The 18,587-nt window shown below is 35.1% G+C and overlaps 1 protein-coding gene across 1 annotated transcript; it reads right to left on the reverse strand.

The window, feature by feature from the left end:
• Positions 1-4,908: 4,908 nt before the first annotated feature.
• On the reverse strand, positions 4,909-17,281 carry LOC104238289 (dipeptidyl-peptidase 5-like). The gene is made up of 18 exons (XM_009792610.2): positions 16,892-17,281; positions 15,117-15,304; positions 14,639-14,743; positions 14,485-14,556; positions 14,100-14,247; positions 13,624-13,706; positions 10,862-10,917; positions 8,600-8,736; positions 8,299-8,389; positions 8,131-8,196; positions 7,786-8,008; positions 7,572-7,673; positions 6,949-7,034; positions 6,745-6,867; positions 6,368-6,437; positions 6,178-6,269; positions 5,544-5,648; positions 4,909-5,461 (listed from the first exon to the last, which is right to left on the reverse strand). The coding sequence occupies exons 1-18, from the start codon at positions 17,221-17,223 to the stop codon at positions 5,348-5,350; spliced, it is 2,193 nt and encodes a 730-aa protein (XP_009790912.1). The 5' UTR covers positions 17,224-17,281; the 3' UTR covers positions 4,909-5,347.
• Positions 17,282-18,587: the final 1,306 nt, after the last annotated feature.

Consider the following 18,587-nt stretch of genomic DNA (forward strand, 5'->3'; position numbering starts at 1 on the left):
CCTCCTATCAGTCTAACTCTGGTTTTTGGTTCTTGGGTTGACCGAGGATAAATACACCTAGCTAATGTCGATTATGTAACACATTCATATGCCAAAGTCTCTCTCCCTCAGTCTAGTCTTGTTGCATCTGCCAATTTGGCTGGTAATATTTCTTTAGCTAGCTGTGTAGAAGTGTCTTATAGTACTTCATTGTAAAGTAGAGTTGCTGAACATAGTTGGATTTTGGATTCTGGAGCTATATATCACATGACTTCACACAAAGATCTTCGATCTAATATTTAGCCTCTAGTTGTTCCTTATATTGTTACCCTTCCCAGTGGTTATAATGTAAAGGTTCTCTCATTTTCTTTTCATTTACTTTGCATCATGTGCCGTTTCTCCCTACTTTTCAATACAATCTTATCTCTATGTCTCAACTAGCTATCCAACTACATGATTTGATTCAATTTATCTCACTTTTATGTACTTTACAGGCCCCTTTACTAAAAAGGACACTGGAAGTTGGTAAGTTGGAGCATGGACTTTACAAAATTCTAATGTCTCCAACTCAGTTTAAGCATGTTGATTCCAAATATTGTTATTTAGTTTTTGCTGCCTTACTATCTATTTCATATGATAACTCTCATTGTAAATCTTATTTTATTGTTTCTGCATCATTTTGATATCAATAAAGATGAAGTCTTATGGAATCAAAGATTGAGACATATTCCTTTTGTTGGAATGAAAGATATTGCTAGTATTCCTTGTAAATTTTCTTCTAAACATTCATTTACCTGCTTTACTTGTCCTATGGCTAGACAATCTAGGTTGCCTTTCCCCGATAGATGCATTAAGACTTCTCATCTTTTCAAACTTATTCATGGTGACACTTGGAGGCCTTATTCTACACCTACTTATAATGGTTATAATTACTTTCTCACTATTGTTGACGATTTTACTAGGACTACTTGGATCAACTCATGGGTTCCAAAAGTAACGATTTTTCTTTACTTCAATCTTTTATTTTCATAGTTCAAACTCAATTTCAGACCAAAATGCAGTCCATTAGAAGTAACAATGCATTGGAACTTGGTTCTAGTAACCACGGTGTCCAACTTTTTAGAGACCAAGGGATAATTCTCCAAACTACCTTTCCACATATACCTCAACAGAATAGTGTTGTAGAGATAAAACATAAATACTTGTTGAAAACATCAAGGACTCTCCTTTTTGAGTCTAAGTTGCCTATCAGATTTTGGGGGAATTTGTACTTACTACCATATACCTTATCAACAGATTTCCTTTTAAGTTGTTACATGATAAATCCCTTTTTGAATTTCTTAATGGTCATGCACCCACTTATTCTCATTGAAACCTTTGGTTGTCTTTATTTTCATACAATTCCCAAGTATCATAGGGATAAGTTTCATCCTAGTGCTGGCCCTTATGTGTTCATTGGCTGTCCTCTTGCCAAAATGGGTTTCAAGTTCTATAACTTGTCTACTAAGCAGGTTCTTGTTTCAAGGAATGTCACTTTTCTTGAGCACGTTTTCCTATTTGACGAATGTGCAACTTCTTCTTCTTTGCCTCTCCATATACTATTCTTGTTTTCTCTTTTTATTCTTCTGATTATGTTCCCACTTCTTCTCCTACTCCTCCATATCCCTCTTCAGTTCCCACTTCTTTTTTGCCTCTATCTACTTCTATTTCTCCATCTACTTCCTTTCATATCCCTGCTTCTCCTTTCTTCTCTACTATTCCTGAGCCTCTCTGTCTTCAGGCTCCCAAAAAGTCCTCTAGAGATCATCATTTACTATCACATTTTATTGATGATGTGTGTGACCTTTCTCCTTCCCTAAATGGCTCCAATTCTTTATCTTTTGTTATTCTATGGTTTATTAATAGTGTTTCTATGAAAAAGGCATTTGAGGCACTTGAGGCTAACAATACTTGGGTTGCCTGAAAGAAAAAAATTTATTGACTGCGAATGGGTTTATAAAGTCAAATATAAAGCTAATAGTGGCATGATTATGAAAGGGGACACTCAGGTGGAAGGGGTAGATTTTAATGATACTTTCTCCCCTATCATTTATTCTATACTATCAAGTGTCTTATGGTTATGGAAGTTAAAAGAAAATGGCCGCGCTTTCAATTTGATATTAATAAGGATTTTTTGCATGGTGATTTGAATGGAGAGATATACATGAAGCTTCTCCCTAGTTTGTGTACTGACTACTGAGTCTATTTCTAGTTCTTCTCCCCCTTTGGTGTGCAAGCTTCAAAAATCATTATATAGTTTGGGGCACCTTTAAGGCAGTGGTATGCCAAGCTTTCTCAAGCATTGTGCTCTAAATATTTTGTCCACTTTATGAATGATTACTCACTGTTTGTCGGGCATTATTCCTCCTCTGTAGTTCTTATTGTTGTTTATGTAGATGATATCATCTTGAATGAAAATGATGATACTGAAATTGCTACTTTAAGGGTTTTCTGGATACCTAGTTTAAGATTAAAGATCTGGGTACTCTCAATTATTTTTTGGGTATTGAGGTTGCACATTTTGCTTTGGCTCCTTCTTCATCATCACAAGTTCATTTCTGACCTATTGACGGAATATAAATGTGCTGATGCAACTCTTGTTAATTGTCTTTTAGACCTGAATGTTAAGCTGAAGGCTGATGTGGGTGAGTTACTTCCTTCTCTTAAATCTTATCGCAACCTGATTGAGAATTGAATTTTCTCACTCATACGCGACCAGATTTATATTATGTTGTGCAACATTTGTGTTAATTCCTCTAAACCCCTCGTCTTCCTCACATTGCTTCTGCTTTACACTTATTGCGCTACCTCCAGGGTACATCTGATGTTGGTGTGTTCTTTAATAAATCTTCTGACTTGTCTTTGTCTGGGTTCTACAATAGTGATTGTGCTTCTTGCCATGACACTCATTTGTCTGTTTCTGGATTTTGTGTGTTTTTGGGTGGTCTCTTATTGGGTGGAAGTCCAATAAATAACATGTAGTCTCTTTATCTTCAGCTGAGGCTAAATATCGTGCTATTAGAGAGCTGGTTGCTGAATTGACTTAGATGGTCTATTTATTCGCTGATTTTGGTGTTTCTGCTGATGCTATCAGGTTGCCATTCACATTGCTCGCAATCTTGTCTTCCATGAATGCACGAAACACATTGAACTGGATTGACATTCCATTCGTCATAAGCTTGTTGAAGGCCTGGTTGATCTACATTATGTTTCCACTTCTGTCCAACTGCTAATGTGCTCACCGAGCCCCTCACTGGTGTTCAATCATTCTAAGTTGTCCAAGTCGGGGGTTGTATCACCCTCCAACTTGAAGAGGGGTGTTGGACCTCCTACTTTACATGGAAAGACTAATTGGAGAAGGCTCAACCTAATGGGAAGACATGGGCTACTAACTTGGGCCTTTGTATAGATTAGTAATTATTTATGTCTGTTTATTGGTTTAGATTTCGGGTCCTGGCCTAATGTATATAAATGATTGGATCTTCTGGAATAGATGGACGATTATCATTTTTTCACGCAAATAAGAAGACATTTTCTCTCAACTTTTTCTTCTTCTCTATTCAAAACCCTAGATCATTTTCTTTTGATTTCTGCTTCAATCCGAATGTTGACATGACGCGAGCAAATTTAACCAAATTCTTTTTCGCATGTGTGGCTATACTTGTAGAAAAAATTGAATTAATGATAAATTATCGAAGCAATATTTTAAATTGATAATTGAATTCAAATGTAATTGAATTACTTTGAAATAAATTTTAATTTATACATTACATTCGAATACTAGCTATTAAACAGAGTATATGATATAAAGTAAAAATTCTAAACCAAAAATTAAATCAGCGATAAATAAAAAAATTGGGCTTAATCAAATTTCGATAATAATACAAATTATTAAATTTATTTTTTTTAATTTCATTTCATCTCACCGGAAAATAGCTCAAGTTATCATCTGACTAAAATTTGTTGTTCTGCATAAAGAATAACAAAATTCATTTTATAGAGAGTTGCTATTACCAAACAAGTTTCCAATTATTAAATTAATATATTAATATTTAAGTTAACTAATTACTGATTTACTTTGTACTACAAGACTCTACGATCCAACCGAGCAAAATCGAATTGAACCAAGCTTTGCCGGAGGCAGACCGAGCCAAGCTTTGACTTCAAGTCAAACCAAGCCCAACTCTTTTTAAATCCAAGCCTATAGGCCCTTGAGTTGTTTAGGTATTCATTCTTAAGTAGTCTCTGAATATGCAAGACATCATCTCTAATGGTAATTCATAAGTATGCTATGTGTTGTCTAAATAGCGTGGCAATGCCACAGATATGCCTAAGGGATCCCTCTCCGAAACCAAAAACTAAATTTTGTCTTATATCTTCCACACAACTCTTTCCGATTCTTCCTTTATGCTATCTTGTCTTTAGGCATTTAAATAAGCCAATACGCAATAACACAACTTCTTCGATTTGTTGCGGTGCATCTGACCAAACCTTTTTTTCATGCACTTGTGATATCTTAAAAGAAGTTATTAAACATGCCAATACGCAATAACACAACACAACTACTGTTTCTTTCCTTCCAGCTCTTCAGGCAGAGACAAACATTGAAAACCATCTGAACCATCAAATTGCAAATGTACGCATTCAACTTTTCTTCACGCTTTCAAAATCATAGTCAAAGAAAAAAATGAAGTAGACCAAAGCTGAACAATAAAATCCAGAAACCTCTTTTTCCTTGCCTTAATACTACAACTTATGAACTGACTTCTCATCCCTTATTGTTTCACTTACTATCCGTCTTCCATATTATCCAGTCGACAAGAAATATAAAAACGTGAGTTACTTTTTTAAAAGTTTCAGACTAGTTGTTATCAAATCTTTCGTTAAGAATTTCACAAATTAGGCTAGCTGTTATAAGAACGATCAGTGTACAATCTTTTATAGGAGGCTTCAGGGATTAGACTTCTAACCAATTCAATAAGATTTCTCATTTCACATGGTACCAAAGCTAAAGAGAGCACTCAGAAAAGAGAAAATACATCCAGCAATCCACACCCAAACCCATCACAATTCCTCTCCCTCAAGGCTTACTGCCACATTAAGCAATCTGTCAAGAGCAAACTCCAAGTGTTCTGTGCGCTTGACGATGTTCTAGTTTCTTTGATCAGCAAATTTGATGATGTTATTAAACAAAAATGTTTCCTCAAGTATAACTGCTCCAGCAAATTAAATCAAACGGCTGCTTCTCTCTCCGTCATCAACTTTTTCCTTAGTTATAGCAATGGTATTGAACAACTCTATGGTACAGACCATTCAGGAGTCGTATACCTCAATCAAAATTATCAATTTTGACAGGAGTAATTTCATCTGCTACTTCAAAATGTCCCACTAAACGTGCAAAGAACACCATTTGTTGTTCAAGGGTGAATTTAATATTTTCAGCCTGCATATGATGAAAGAAATCAGCTAAATTCCTCCAAGGCAGACAGACAAATTTATCCCCAAGTCTGGAAAATGATGTATACCCTACGGAAACCATGCTGTTCTCCTTCATATTCAACAAGTGCAACAGGCAACCCTTTCTCCTTCAATGCCTGGTAGATTTTGCGCGCTTGATCAGGGGAAACGACCTGCAACAGCAGCTAAAAACTTAATTCTACCAACAAGCAACAGTCATTACAAACAGAGGTGATTGCTTGATTACTCTCCTTCCCATCATCATGTTGTTTAAAGAGAGGCAATACTTTTTAGCTGTTTTAAAGATGCAACTATACTAGCCAAATATCCAACACTTATGATGGACAAGGCAAAAAAACCATGCACCAGAGTTCGGTGCAAGCTCCATTTATCAAGTGAATGCTATTGCATCAAAACAAATTTTCCGGATACATGCTACTTAGTCTCAATGAACATGAATAAAAGGTTTAAGCACGTATTCTTTCTGACAAGTTTACTAGACCAACTCCATGCATAAAATACAGAAGTATATCCAAAGAAAGCGTAAACATGAGAGAGCGAGTTCGCCCAAGACTAAAGGAGGATTGTCAAATCTTTATGGGTAACAGAAAATTGGGGGAAAAGATTTATGTAGACAATTCTTCAATAAAAAATGACACAGACAGGAGAATTATGACATTAAAAGGGGCATGCTGTGCTTGCCTTGTCCTCCAGTCCTTGAAATAAAATAATGGGACAGGAAAAGTGATTTACGAAATTGATTGGCGACCTCTCAAAATATGCCTTCTCATCCCCTGCAATGATTCAAAAGGGCTCAACACATAAATCAACATAGATCAGGGGAAAGACTTTAAGCAAATGTATTGTCAACATTTATCGATTTGGTTATTACCAACTAGATTGTCAATATAGTGAGATTCGAACTTGTGAGTTTCTGCTCTCAGCAATTGCAGATCACCAATCTGATTAACAAAAGATGAGGGCATAAAGCACTGAAACTAAAAAAATGGATTTGATACTTGAGGAGCTTTGAGCTATACAAGTAGACATATGAACCAAACTGATGCCTGATCCATGTGTCTAATTAATCAATCACATGCTTTTCTACATAAAGATGATCATCTAAGATAACAGAATACCACATAAAGGCACCAACCTTAACTTAAAGTATCATATTTTTATGATCAGTTTAAGGTTGCAAGTGCAAGAGCACACAAGATATGTGAATACAATATTACTTATCAAAAACAAACTTTTTGATCCACTCACACCATACAAGGAAGCTCCAGCCTTGAAAACATCTTTAAATGCTAGTGCAGCTAATGTTGTATAACCACCAGCGGAACTCCCCGTAATACAAAGTCTTTCACCGTCAACCCTTCCACTGTCAACCTGAATGAACAAACTAATTTACCATGACTTACAAAATCTATAGCAGCATTAAAGGTATAAGAGAATTAGTACTGATGTTACCAAAAACATGGCACAATTGCAACAGTCGTTGACATCCACAATTCCCCATTTTCCCAACAGTCTTTCTCGATATTCTCTGCCATAACCTTCATATGAGCCAAAAACAAGAGAATATTAACCGACTTAATAGTAGCTAACTAGTCTAGCACTTTGTTCTACTCCATCCTGACCCTTTGGCCGCTTTCTCTGCTTTTTCTACCAATATAAAGTACTGAATTCTTTTATTTCGTATATTTTCCTATATACATATCTATAAAGTTCTGATTATCAGTCAATAAAAGCAGGAAACGATGTTGCCTCCAGGGCCTAGCTCAAGTGGCAAAGGGTGGTGGATTTGTGTCTTAGGTCACAGGTTCAAGCCCCCACACCATGCAAAGCAAAGCCTGGTATTTAAGTGGAGAAGGGTAGAGGGGCGGGCACATTATCCACCGAGTTTCGAAGGCTGCGGTTGGTCCAAAGGATCGGCCCCACATGGATTTCTCGGTCATCAAAAAAAAAAAAAAAAAGCAGGAGACGATGTTCCCTCAAAAAGTTGAAACTCTCAAACCAGTCCCCTACTCAAGAAACAGTATAGAAAGAATAGCAAGACAAAGATGGAAGGAGTCAAAGGGCCATTGGAGTACCAGTGCTTCCACCATAATTCACATCCACATATGCCCAACCACGACTGGTCCAATATTGAACACTAAGATTTAAACATCCCCGTGCTTCAGCTGTAGGACCTCCTGTATCATCGTAAAATATACATTCACATCTCATACAGAAACCAACTAATCTCAGTTTTTTAACAAAGATAAGCTATCGAGCATAAGCAGTTCTAATGAGGGGAAAAATAACCATGACTTCGCATGAGCAATGGAGGTTTTTCTCCATGACTGGCTTGATAGTTGGGGTTTGTTGGTGGATAAAAGTATGCATATGCACTTTGACCCGGGATGTCTGTTGGGAACTTCATCAACTCAGGCCAACTGTAGTACGACGTATACATCTCACTAATAGATGATGACGACCACATAATCTTGAAATCAATTGCTTTTGTTCTCTGATCATCCAAAGTAATCTGCAAAAATAACAGAAAAAATGCTAAAGGAATGATCTGGAACAGATATTTAAATACTGTTTTTAAAATTTCAAGCAACCAGAAGGTCTCTAAATTTTGAGTAGAAGATTGGAGGGCAGAACCTTAGCTAATGACGATGGATGAACAGCAGATGATCCTTCAACATACAAGCTATGAACCCCAGAACTCTGTTTAGGTTGATAAGGGTATTTATCAAGACCAGCGCAAGAGTAAAAACCCATAAAGGATATTAAATGCAGCAACTACATCTTATGCTAGTAAGTTCTTACGATGTTGTTTATATCTGTGAAAGGAATGTCAAGCACTGATATTTTGCCCTGGGTAACATCCAGAACTCCGAGATATGACTTCCCATTCTCCCTGCACATATTTTTTCTAACTAGATAAGATGAACTACATCAATTTTCCTCCAGAACAGTTCTCTTTCCCTGAGTCAGGAGAAAGGGGGAAGCGAGACACCATATAAAGAACTCCTTTGCCAACAAAGCAATCAGCATAAAAGCATTATAAGTTTCAAATATCATGATACACAACAAAAATTTAAAATAGCAAACTACTTATCAGCTTGACCTGTAACTGCAGGCAATTAAAGTATTTTGGCTGTGGTGCTCAAGAAAGTCATAAGACTTCATCCCAAATATCCATAAGGGTCTTGTAAACTCAGCATTGAGGGAGTAAACTGGTAACACCTCGTTAGAAGATTCTACCTGTCAAAAAAATAAAAGAGGCTAATCAAGTCTACTGTCTCAAGTACAAGCACAAGCTCGACGCCAAAGACGGTAACAAGAAAGTGTCACAGATAATTTCATTGTTTTACCACATAAATGGTGAATCTTTGATACGTATTCCAGAGCCAATATCCAGCACCATAACATAACATGAAAATTGACAGGTAAGCTGTCCAGGTATTGAAATAAGTAAAGATTGTGTTTCTTTTTCACTTTCACTCTGTATTGCATCACTTTGGATTAACCTTTTGGCATATGGGGTCCCTAAAGTGTGATTAAGGTTAGCATGGAAAGAGTAAGGTGAATTCTCTCTCATTTTTATCATGCGAAAAGCCATGTACAAGTAACATGCTTTATATTTTCCATCTAAATTGGTGGTTCAAAGGAGGGATTGAAGGTGACACATTTATGTGGAGATTAAGGTAATTTCTGTTAAAAGCTAAATGATAAGGACTAAGGTAGAGTTGGTGGCCAATTTAGAAATCACATCTTCTATATTCTTAAAACTGCAGAATCTAGTTAAATGAAAAAGCTTAAACCTGAAAACATCAGAGTTTCAACCATTTCAATGTTTTATTAATGTGACTTCACAACTTCTCTAACAAGAATGTGGTTAATAAAGGGCCAGGCTGAAGGTTCCCTACAGTTTGTAATGCCATGGAATTCAATACAAGAATGCAACATCTGCCAAGTATCCACAACTTTAACAAGTCAAAAACACTAGGGTCAGATGGATGTAAAGAGAAAAAGTAAACATGTTTAGGCTTAGAACTCAAAGAAGATGAGATCATTATTAAGGAGGTGTTTAAGCAGCTAGCTCCAATCATACCCCAGAAAAGAAGTTCAAGTTCAGCCACTAGATAAGACAGAAGAAGTTCACCTTGAGACATTAGGCACAACAGAAGATGTATATCTATACTATATTAAAAGCACGACGGCCCTTAGCGAAATATCGTTCGCTTTTTTTACCCTTCTAAAATAGAGTTTACACTAGACAATATTGTCATTTAAATTATTCTCTTAATACTTCGGAATAGACATTTATTTATTTTCCTAATATTTACGGCTAAATTTGTATATTTATTAGGAAAACTATTTTTTTAGGACACAAGGGATAACCTATTTTAAGTGTGTTCTCGCTAAGATTCCTATGCAAACTTCCAATCCCTACTATCCTATAGCGTGAAACTTTTCCCTCCATAAACCCTAAGAAGTCTTCTAAAACATCACGACATAGCATAAATTATCTTAATTCTAAAAAAATAAAATTCCCACATGTTAGATAGACATAATTAACTTCATAATTATGAGCAGTTTCTTCCTCCAGATACTAACAAATCCAAATATTTCATGAACCCTAAACAACGAGCATTTTTTTTTGTTGAAATAAATTTTCTCAAAGAATAAAAATAATTGTTGATGTTCTAGAAAATAATTCTATCTAAAAACATATCAAAAAATTAAATATAACAAAAAACATAAATATTTAACATATCTAACAACCTAAAAGTTTGTAGAACGAGTTATATACAGTTAATTGTCACATAATTAAAGTTGATCGAAATATTAACTTTTATACCTATTAAAAATTAGATTATTTCTTCAAAAATAACTCTACATTTAATTTTTTTACATATTTGTATTGAAGAATTTTCCCAATATTTAGAACTTTAAATTCAACAAAAAATTAAGTAAAATTAGACTGATAATTTTGAATGGAATTTGATTTAAGGTCTATATCCGCACAAAAAACATTTTGAAATGAAATGTGATCACATTATAATATGTTTTTTCATTGTGAGTATACACAGAAGTTTAATTTTTTTTTTAAATATCATAAGTTACTCAAAGTCAATTATCGGTAATTGTCTACCGTAGTAGTGAGCCAGCAACATATAAAAAAAGATATAGATTTGGGATCAACATATATATTTTTAGAAAGTTGTACATTTTATTTTTATTTTTATTATGTGACTTTTAAATATTATTTACTTATTGACACGGGGAACACGCGAAAAGCGCGTACCCTAAAACTAGTATAATAAATATACAACAGATAGCAAAAGATTTAATCAGTATGACATCACATGAGATGAGGACTTACCCATTTGTAGATATTCCAAAACCCACTTTTCCTGTCGGTTACAAAGAATAGTTCTCCTGCACCCCAGGCGTAGCAAAGCAATGCAAGGAACATGTTAAGAAATCAGTCTTAGCATATTGTAAGCCTACAGTTAATCATGAAACAAGATATAAAACAATCCAAATCACATCGTAGCAATCATAATCTTACAGTTGCATACTAAGGCATATTGAACTCAATATTATCATAGTACATCTATTTTAAACAAGGAACCACTTCAAAGGAGCAACAATTTGCATCACCAAACATTTCAACATCTTTCTAGCATTTGATATAAGTTATAAACTACATATCTTTGAGAAAGTGAAATTTCAAAATGATATCTCTGTGGTGTGGCCTGCTGAAACCAAATAAATTTAAAATCTTTGTTAATAAAGTAGTAAACTCGATACAAGACACTAAAAAGCATTTTAAAAAGAAGAAAAATAGTTAAGAAACAACAAATTTATCGACATTCAGGCATACATAAACATATCGACTCATGAGAGTTGAGAGCCAAAAATAGTTGGTGGAGTAAAAGTTGAAAAGGAAAAACAATCCTAATAGAGAAATTAAGGTTGAAGCATATATCAGATAATCATGCATAGATCTCTGATTTTTAATAGAACTGATTTTTATTAGAACTGATTTATAATATTTCTCAACTGAGACTAATTCTAGAAACAGAAAAGGATAATTTAAGGTTTATATTATGCATATGTTGGCACTTGGCAATTTATTCTCTGAAGATTGAAAAGGCAAAACAAACAATAGAAAACAATTTTTGCATGATATATATCATTGTTTTTATCAGGTAAGGTAACATAGAGGATCTATATCATATTTCATATATCTATCTATAATTACTCAAAGTGACAGAAACCACCAAGTATTTAGAATCTCATATTTCCTTACACAATTTCTAGTGAAGTCGGGCAGAAAAGAGGTTGGCTAATTAGGCCTCCAGAATTTACTGCTGTATGGCTTTTGGGGAAGCCCCCTCTTCTATTATTGAGATACTTCAACGTGAAATTGAGCAAAATATAGGGTTTCTGGGCATACTTTGGCTTATGCTCAGCTGAAGTATGAAGCAGTTCGAGTAAGCAAACACTAAAGGTTCGTTTGGTACGCGGACTAAATTATCCTGGAATTATAGTCCTGGGATTATATCTCTAGACTAATTTATCCCACCTGAGAGGTGGGGTAAAATAATACCAAGTTCAATGGGATAAGGTGGGATAAGATGAGATATCCAGGATTAAGTCTTATGTGCTTTTGGCCAAAAATTGAGGTGTTTGGCCTAGCTTCTGGAAGGAAAAAAAGTGCTTTTGAGGAGAAGCAGAAGCAGTTTTGGAGAAGCAGAAAAAAAGTAGCTTCTCTCCAAAAGCACTTTTTTGAGAAGAACTTTTGAGAAAAATACACTTAGAAGCAGTTTTTTAAAGTTTGGTCAAACACTAATTGCTGCTCAGAAGTGCTTTTCAAACTAATTAGCCAAACACAAACTGCTTCTCACCAAAAGCACTTTTGAGAAAAGCACTTCTCAAAATAAGCTGATTTTTGCAGCTTGGCCAAACGGGCTATAAGTTTATACCATGTTTGGTTGACGGTATAATTTTATCCCGGGATAAATTTATACCATCAACCAAACATGGTATAAACTTAGCACCATACTTTATCCCATCTTATCCTGCATACCAAGCGACCGCTAAGACGTTTGAAAAATGTTCAGCATTAGGAAAAATAGAGCTTTTCAACATTGTGAGAAGTGGCGGAGAGCAGCAATAGAGGAGGTGAAAGAAATTGAGTAAAGAAAAGTTGGGAACTATATTTTACAGAAAAAAAACAAGAGAAATTGTTCCAACTCAGTGGAGTCGTCTACTTTGTTCTCTCAAGCTAAAATACAAGCTTATTTAAGTACTCCCTCTGTTTCAAAAAGATTGACACTATTTCCTTATTAGTCTGTTTCAAAAAGATTAGCACCTTTCAACATTTCCTTAAAAAGAAGCATTTATAGCCACACAAGTGATGTGATAGGTTTAGACCACAAGTTTCAAAAGTTTTACGGCCACACAAATGCTACGACTTATTTAAGACCACATATCTCAAAAGTCTTCTCTTCTTATTAAAGTTCGTACCAAGTCAAACGAATACAATCTTTTTGAAAGAGAGGGAGTACTTGTTTAAAGCAAAAGAACATGGCTCAATTATCAGCTGAAGCTTTCTGCAGGCGAATAAGAAATGCTAAAGAATACTAGCTCTAACTGTAAATTGATCAACAGTACACCATTTTTTCTACAACCTTTCTTGGATAAATGAGATGAAGAATTAGTTAAAGGCTAATAACATTTCCAAAATTGTACAAAATGAAGAGTCAGTCCTTTGTTTGTTGAAGAAGAACTTTACTTAGTCCAAATTGCAGAGTGTACATAAATAGGAACATCCCCAAATTGGTTGGACCGCTTTGTTATAAGTTATGCTTCAGTGTCCAAGACTTGCCCCAACTTCTCCATGCTTCAATGTCCAAGACTTGCCCCAGTCTTTCCCACAACAAAAGGCTTGACCCTCCGAGCCCCATTTTCAGATATAAAGGACTCATATTCCAATTTATGTTACCAAAGGCCAATGATAGTCACTCAAGCACAGGAACTGATTTCTAATATTTCTCTATCGAGACTAATCTGGAAACATAAAAGGATAAAGTAAAAATTATACTATGCATATGCTGGCAATTTCTTCAAGCATACCTTGAGAAGACCATCGGGGTTCAGTTGGAGACTCCACAAGAATAGGATCACCGCCAGCAACACAAATACGTTTCTGCACATCCCTAGGGGAAAGTCAAAGAAAAGCAGTGATGTTCAACAAGTTTTACACTTGGTAAAAAATTTCCACTATTATTATTATTTTTTTTTTTTTCACTTGCACTTTTATTTTATTTTGGTAATGATGATGATATGAGTTGAGTTAAACGAAAGGAATGAGGATTCATATCGCTGACCCCAACTTTTTTGGGGCTGAGGCATAGTTATTTTGCTGTATTTGGCAAATGGTGATAAATTATACAGGCGTGAATAGAATGTCATCTCAAGGTGAATGTGTCTCCTTGTTGGTAGGAGTGGAAGTGTTTATTATGGTTGTGCAGGTATATCTATGTTTGTGTGTGTGTGAGTGTATATGCGTGTGTATGTGAGAGAGAGCAAGAGATTTATTAGGGGCATACCCATTGTCTGATATATAGCCAACCCAAAGCTCTGATCTGTCCCATGGCATATTTGGGTGACCCCATTCAATCCATGCCATACGTTCCCCTTTGGGGTCGATTCGAGGAGAAGCATAGAAGTCATTGCCCCCAACTAATAGCCTTGGTTCTGCATTTATGTGCCAGACAAGCGGAAATATATTAAAGATTATCTATTCTACTCACATGTACAGTTCAACAAATCTGGCCCAGGGGAGGGAGGGGGCCATATGAAAACATTGAAATATCCCTTCACAATGTATAAACATTCTTTGGCCTTTTCTAGCTCGCCTTCACACAGAAAACAATCTAAGCAAGGGCAAATTTAAATTGAATCATGATCAACTGACACTGACAAAATTCTCACCTTGAGCGCTGTTATTGCTCAGATTGACAGATACAATTGTGGTAATCGCATTAATACCACTTTCATGTTGATCTACAGAAGGAGCAAAGATTTGGATAAAATTCTTTAGAGAATCAAGCAAAGTTTAAAACGATAAGGAATATTGAGAACCAACCTTCTCTCACTGTGACATAACGGTTAAATCGAGAGTCAAACACTCCATCAGCATAGCATACACTTTGTCCACCATAATCTGGAGTGAGTGGCAATGGAGCAGAATCTAGTACCAAAATAACAGGGATCAAATTAAAGAGAAACATCCAAGAGAATAATGATAGTGAATATGATGAACTATATGCTAAAATGAAAAAGCTTCAAATTTTCAAAATTAATACGAACCAACTTACTACCTGTGAGAGTTTCTTTTTCTTCCTTTTTTTGTGGTTATCTAAATTTAATAATCACCATTAAAATGGACAGATATAATAGGTGAAATTTGTAAACAAACAGCCAATAATCAAACGAAGTATGCACATAACATAATTGTATCTCCATTGAAGCTTATGTTAAATATAATATAAAATGGTTGAATTGGAAACAATCCTACTCAACTGCAGTTGATGACATAGAAAACAAAGGAAAACAGCAAAAACCTGTGGACGAAATGGACTGTATATAAAGTCTCTGATCTTTGTAATTAGAGAAGATTAAAGAGTCTCCTGATATATAAAAATCACCACCACCATACTCCTGAGCCAACGTCCTCACAGCAAAATCCGTAGGTGTTACATCTACGGGGTCTTCCCCTGGTTTCCCTGGTTCCTTCACAATAACCGCTCGTCTGAATCATAACAATGAAAAACTTAAAATTCACACAGAACCCACAAGAAAAATGTCACAAACTTTATGGTTTTGGGGTTTAGACACAAAGACAAAACATGAGTTTCATATGCAAATTATGTTCACAGAACAATCAAAATATCGAACTTTACATAAACACAAAAAAATATCACAATCTTTACGGGTTTTGGGTTTAAATATGATGACAGCAAAGTAAAAATGAGTTTCAAATGCAACTTATGAGAGCATAAGACTAACGTTTCAAACTCTACATAAAATCCCTCAAAAAAATATCACAAGCTCTATGTGTTTTTGGATTTAAGCGCGAAAACAATAAACATGAATTTCATATGCAAATCAAGAATGCATAATAATAGAAAAATCAAACTTGACATTAAAACTCAAGAGAAAGTTTCATAATCTCTTTGGTTTGAACATAAAGATGGTAAACATGAGTTTCATATGCAATTTTCTTTTGGTTTAACCATCCGATATCTGGAACCCACTAGTCCGATTTTAGTTCAGATTCGCGTCACATAGACCCAATAAAGGGGAAGGCTCCCTACCATTGATTTCTTCTTTCCCAGGCTCAAACCTGAGAGCTCTAGTAAGGATGAAGGGATCTCCTCTATCACAACCCACCCCTTGGTGTTGTTAGTGTGGTATTTCGTATGCAATTATGAGTGCATATAATCAAAAATCAAACTTTACATAAAAATCTTCAAAACATATAATTTATGAATATCACAAATCATCATGGGCTTTGGGGTTTAAACAATAAACAGTAAACATGAGTTTCATATGCAAACTAAGAATGCATAAGGTATAAACATGCAAACCACATAAAAGAACACAAGAAAGTTTAGGGTTCTTGTTTTTTTTTTTTTTTGAAAGTTTAAACGAGAAAACACTAAACATAAGTTTGACTTTCAGATTATGAATGCCTTAAAATATAAATTCATAAACTCGACAACCCACAAGCAGTGGCGGAGGCAGGAATTCCGCTAAGGGAGTTCAAAAAAGAAAAAAGTTTAAAAATTAAAAGAGATTGTATAGCCGGTGTGAATTGAACCGATGACTCCAGAAAGGTTTTGAACCCCTTAACCACTAGGCTATGCTTTTGGGATACGATAAGGGGATTCAAAATATAATATATAGAGGTAAAAACATATTTTGTCTTATAAATACCGTGTAACTTCTTTAGCAAAGGGGGTTCGGATGAACCTCCTTCCGCCCCCCTAAATCCGCCCCTGCCCACAAGAAAATATCAAATTAATTATTGGGCTTTTGGGATTTAAACATGAGTCAGTATGAAAGTTATGAATGCCCAAGAACAAACATTCAAACTTTACAAGAAAATATCACAAAGTTTTTTTATGGGGTATAAACACGAATACGCAAACATGAGTTCCATATTCAAATTTTGAACTCACAACAAGCAAAAACTCTGGCTGAGGTGAATTTAAATGGAGAAATATGGTCAACGGCCACAACACGAACTTGTTTGGAGTTATTGTTATTGTAATAATTAAACACTCAAAGTTCACATAAAACCCAGAGTCAAAAGCAAATTGAGTTCGATATGTACCCGGACTCTGTAGGGCGTGATTCTAGCCAGAAAAGATGACCAACTGAATCGACTGCAAAGCCACCGAGGCGTTTGCTGGAGCCAGAGACGATGTCAGCAGTGATGGGTGACTTCCAAGAGCCATAGGGTGCCGTGAGATTGTTCTCAGTCGAAGGATGGTTTTGCGGTGGCGGTGAGTTGGGTTTAAAGGAAGACATTCTGGTAGGAAGAGATACTCTTCTAGTGACTAGTTTTCTGGTACGCGTAATGTGAATCAAAGGAGAAGAAGAAAATGAGTATGGTGAGCAGCGACCATAGTGACGAGTCACAGTGGCGATGGCTGAAAGTGCCATTCAGCATTTAGTGAATTCCCTTTGGCAAACGGCCCAACCCAAATGGATGCACATCTCATCCAACCCACCCACAACTAGACGGTGACCAAATACACAAACATCTCTTATTTGATTGTTATAATAAGAAAGAATTACTAGAAAGTACATAACTTCACACCATAACAAAAAATGGCCAATATTTTTAAGTTTTACCCGACTTAACCCATATTGTACATATTTTAAAAACAGTAGCTCTTGTAAATTCAAAATATGTGTTATTACAACTATTTCAAGGGGTCGTCCGCCATTACTGCTTCTCCCCCTATATCACCTGGTTGCAATGCAAAAAAATTAAAGAGTAGAAGTCCACCATTGAAGGCCATTCAAAGCTTTGGTTTCGAAATTAAGACTTTTTGAGTTTGTTAGTTGTTTGGATTGGGTGTTATTCTAATTGATTGAAAATATCAAAAGGAGTTCAAAATTTAAATTTGAAGTGATTTTGAGTAGATTTGAACGAGATTTGAGTTAAATTTCAGAAAAGACGCAAGGAAGAAGACGAAGTCAGTTTTTTGTATAATTATGTATAATCTTGTATAATTTTGTATATGAGTGTATAAACACATCTTATACACTATTATACACTTTTATACAGCTTTATACAAGCGTCTGTAGACGAACTTCTTCCATGATTTTCAGTTGCAATTCTTATTCAAAACCAGTCCAAATCTCCATTAAATGACTTCAAATTTTATATACTACCTCCTTATACTATTTCTAACAAGTCTGGATAACACCCACTCCAAATTTCTCACAAAATCAAATTCGGCATTTAAACCCACATATTTAAGCTTGATAAAAATCTAATTTTCATCATCCAAATGGATTTGGTTTGTTGAACTAATATTTGAGTCACAGTTACTGATTCGAAATTAACTTAAAAGCTTGAGAATTTTTTTTAAAAAAATTAAATAGTAATTTTGAGAACCTATTGGAGTTGGATGTTGAATCTTAGCCTAATATTTTTGGGCTAGTTGGTTGTAAATTAAAATATGAGCTAGAAAATTGAAAAGTAGGGAGCCCAGTTGTTCTTATGTGAAATTTTCCCTTATTATAATATACTCCCTCTGTTTCGGTTTATTCGAACTTATTTACTTTTTAGTTCGTTCCAAAAAATGAATCCCTTTCTAATTTGAAAATAATTTAGCTTAAACTTTCAATTCTACCCTTAATGAAAAACTTTTATAACCACACAAATACTCTAGTCACATTTTGACTTGTTTAGGACCACAAATTTCAAATGTCTTCATTTTTTCTTAAACTCTATGCCCAGTCAAACATGTTTACATAAATTGGAACAGAGGGAGTAAAGACTACACAATAAACAA

Source organism: Nicotiana sylvestris, chromosome 11 (genome assembly GCF_000393655.2).
Source record: "Nicotiana sylvestris chromosome 11, ASM39365v2, whole genome shotgun sequence".
In the NCBI taxonomy this organism is placed as follows: domain Eukaryota; kingdom Viridiplantae; phylum Streptophyta; class Magnoliopsida; order Solanales; family Solanaceae; genus Nicotiana; species Nicotiana sylvestris.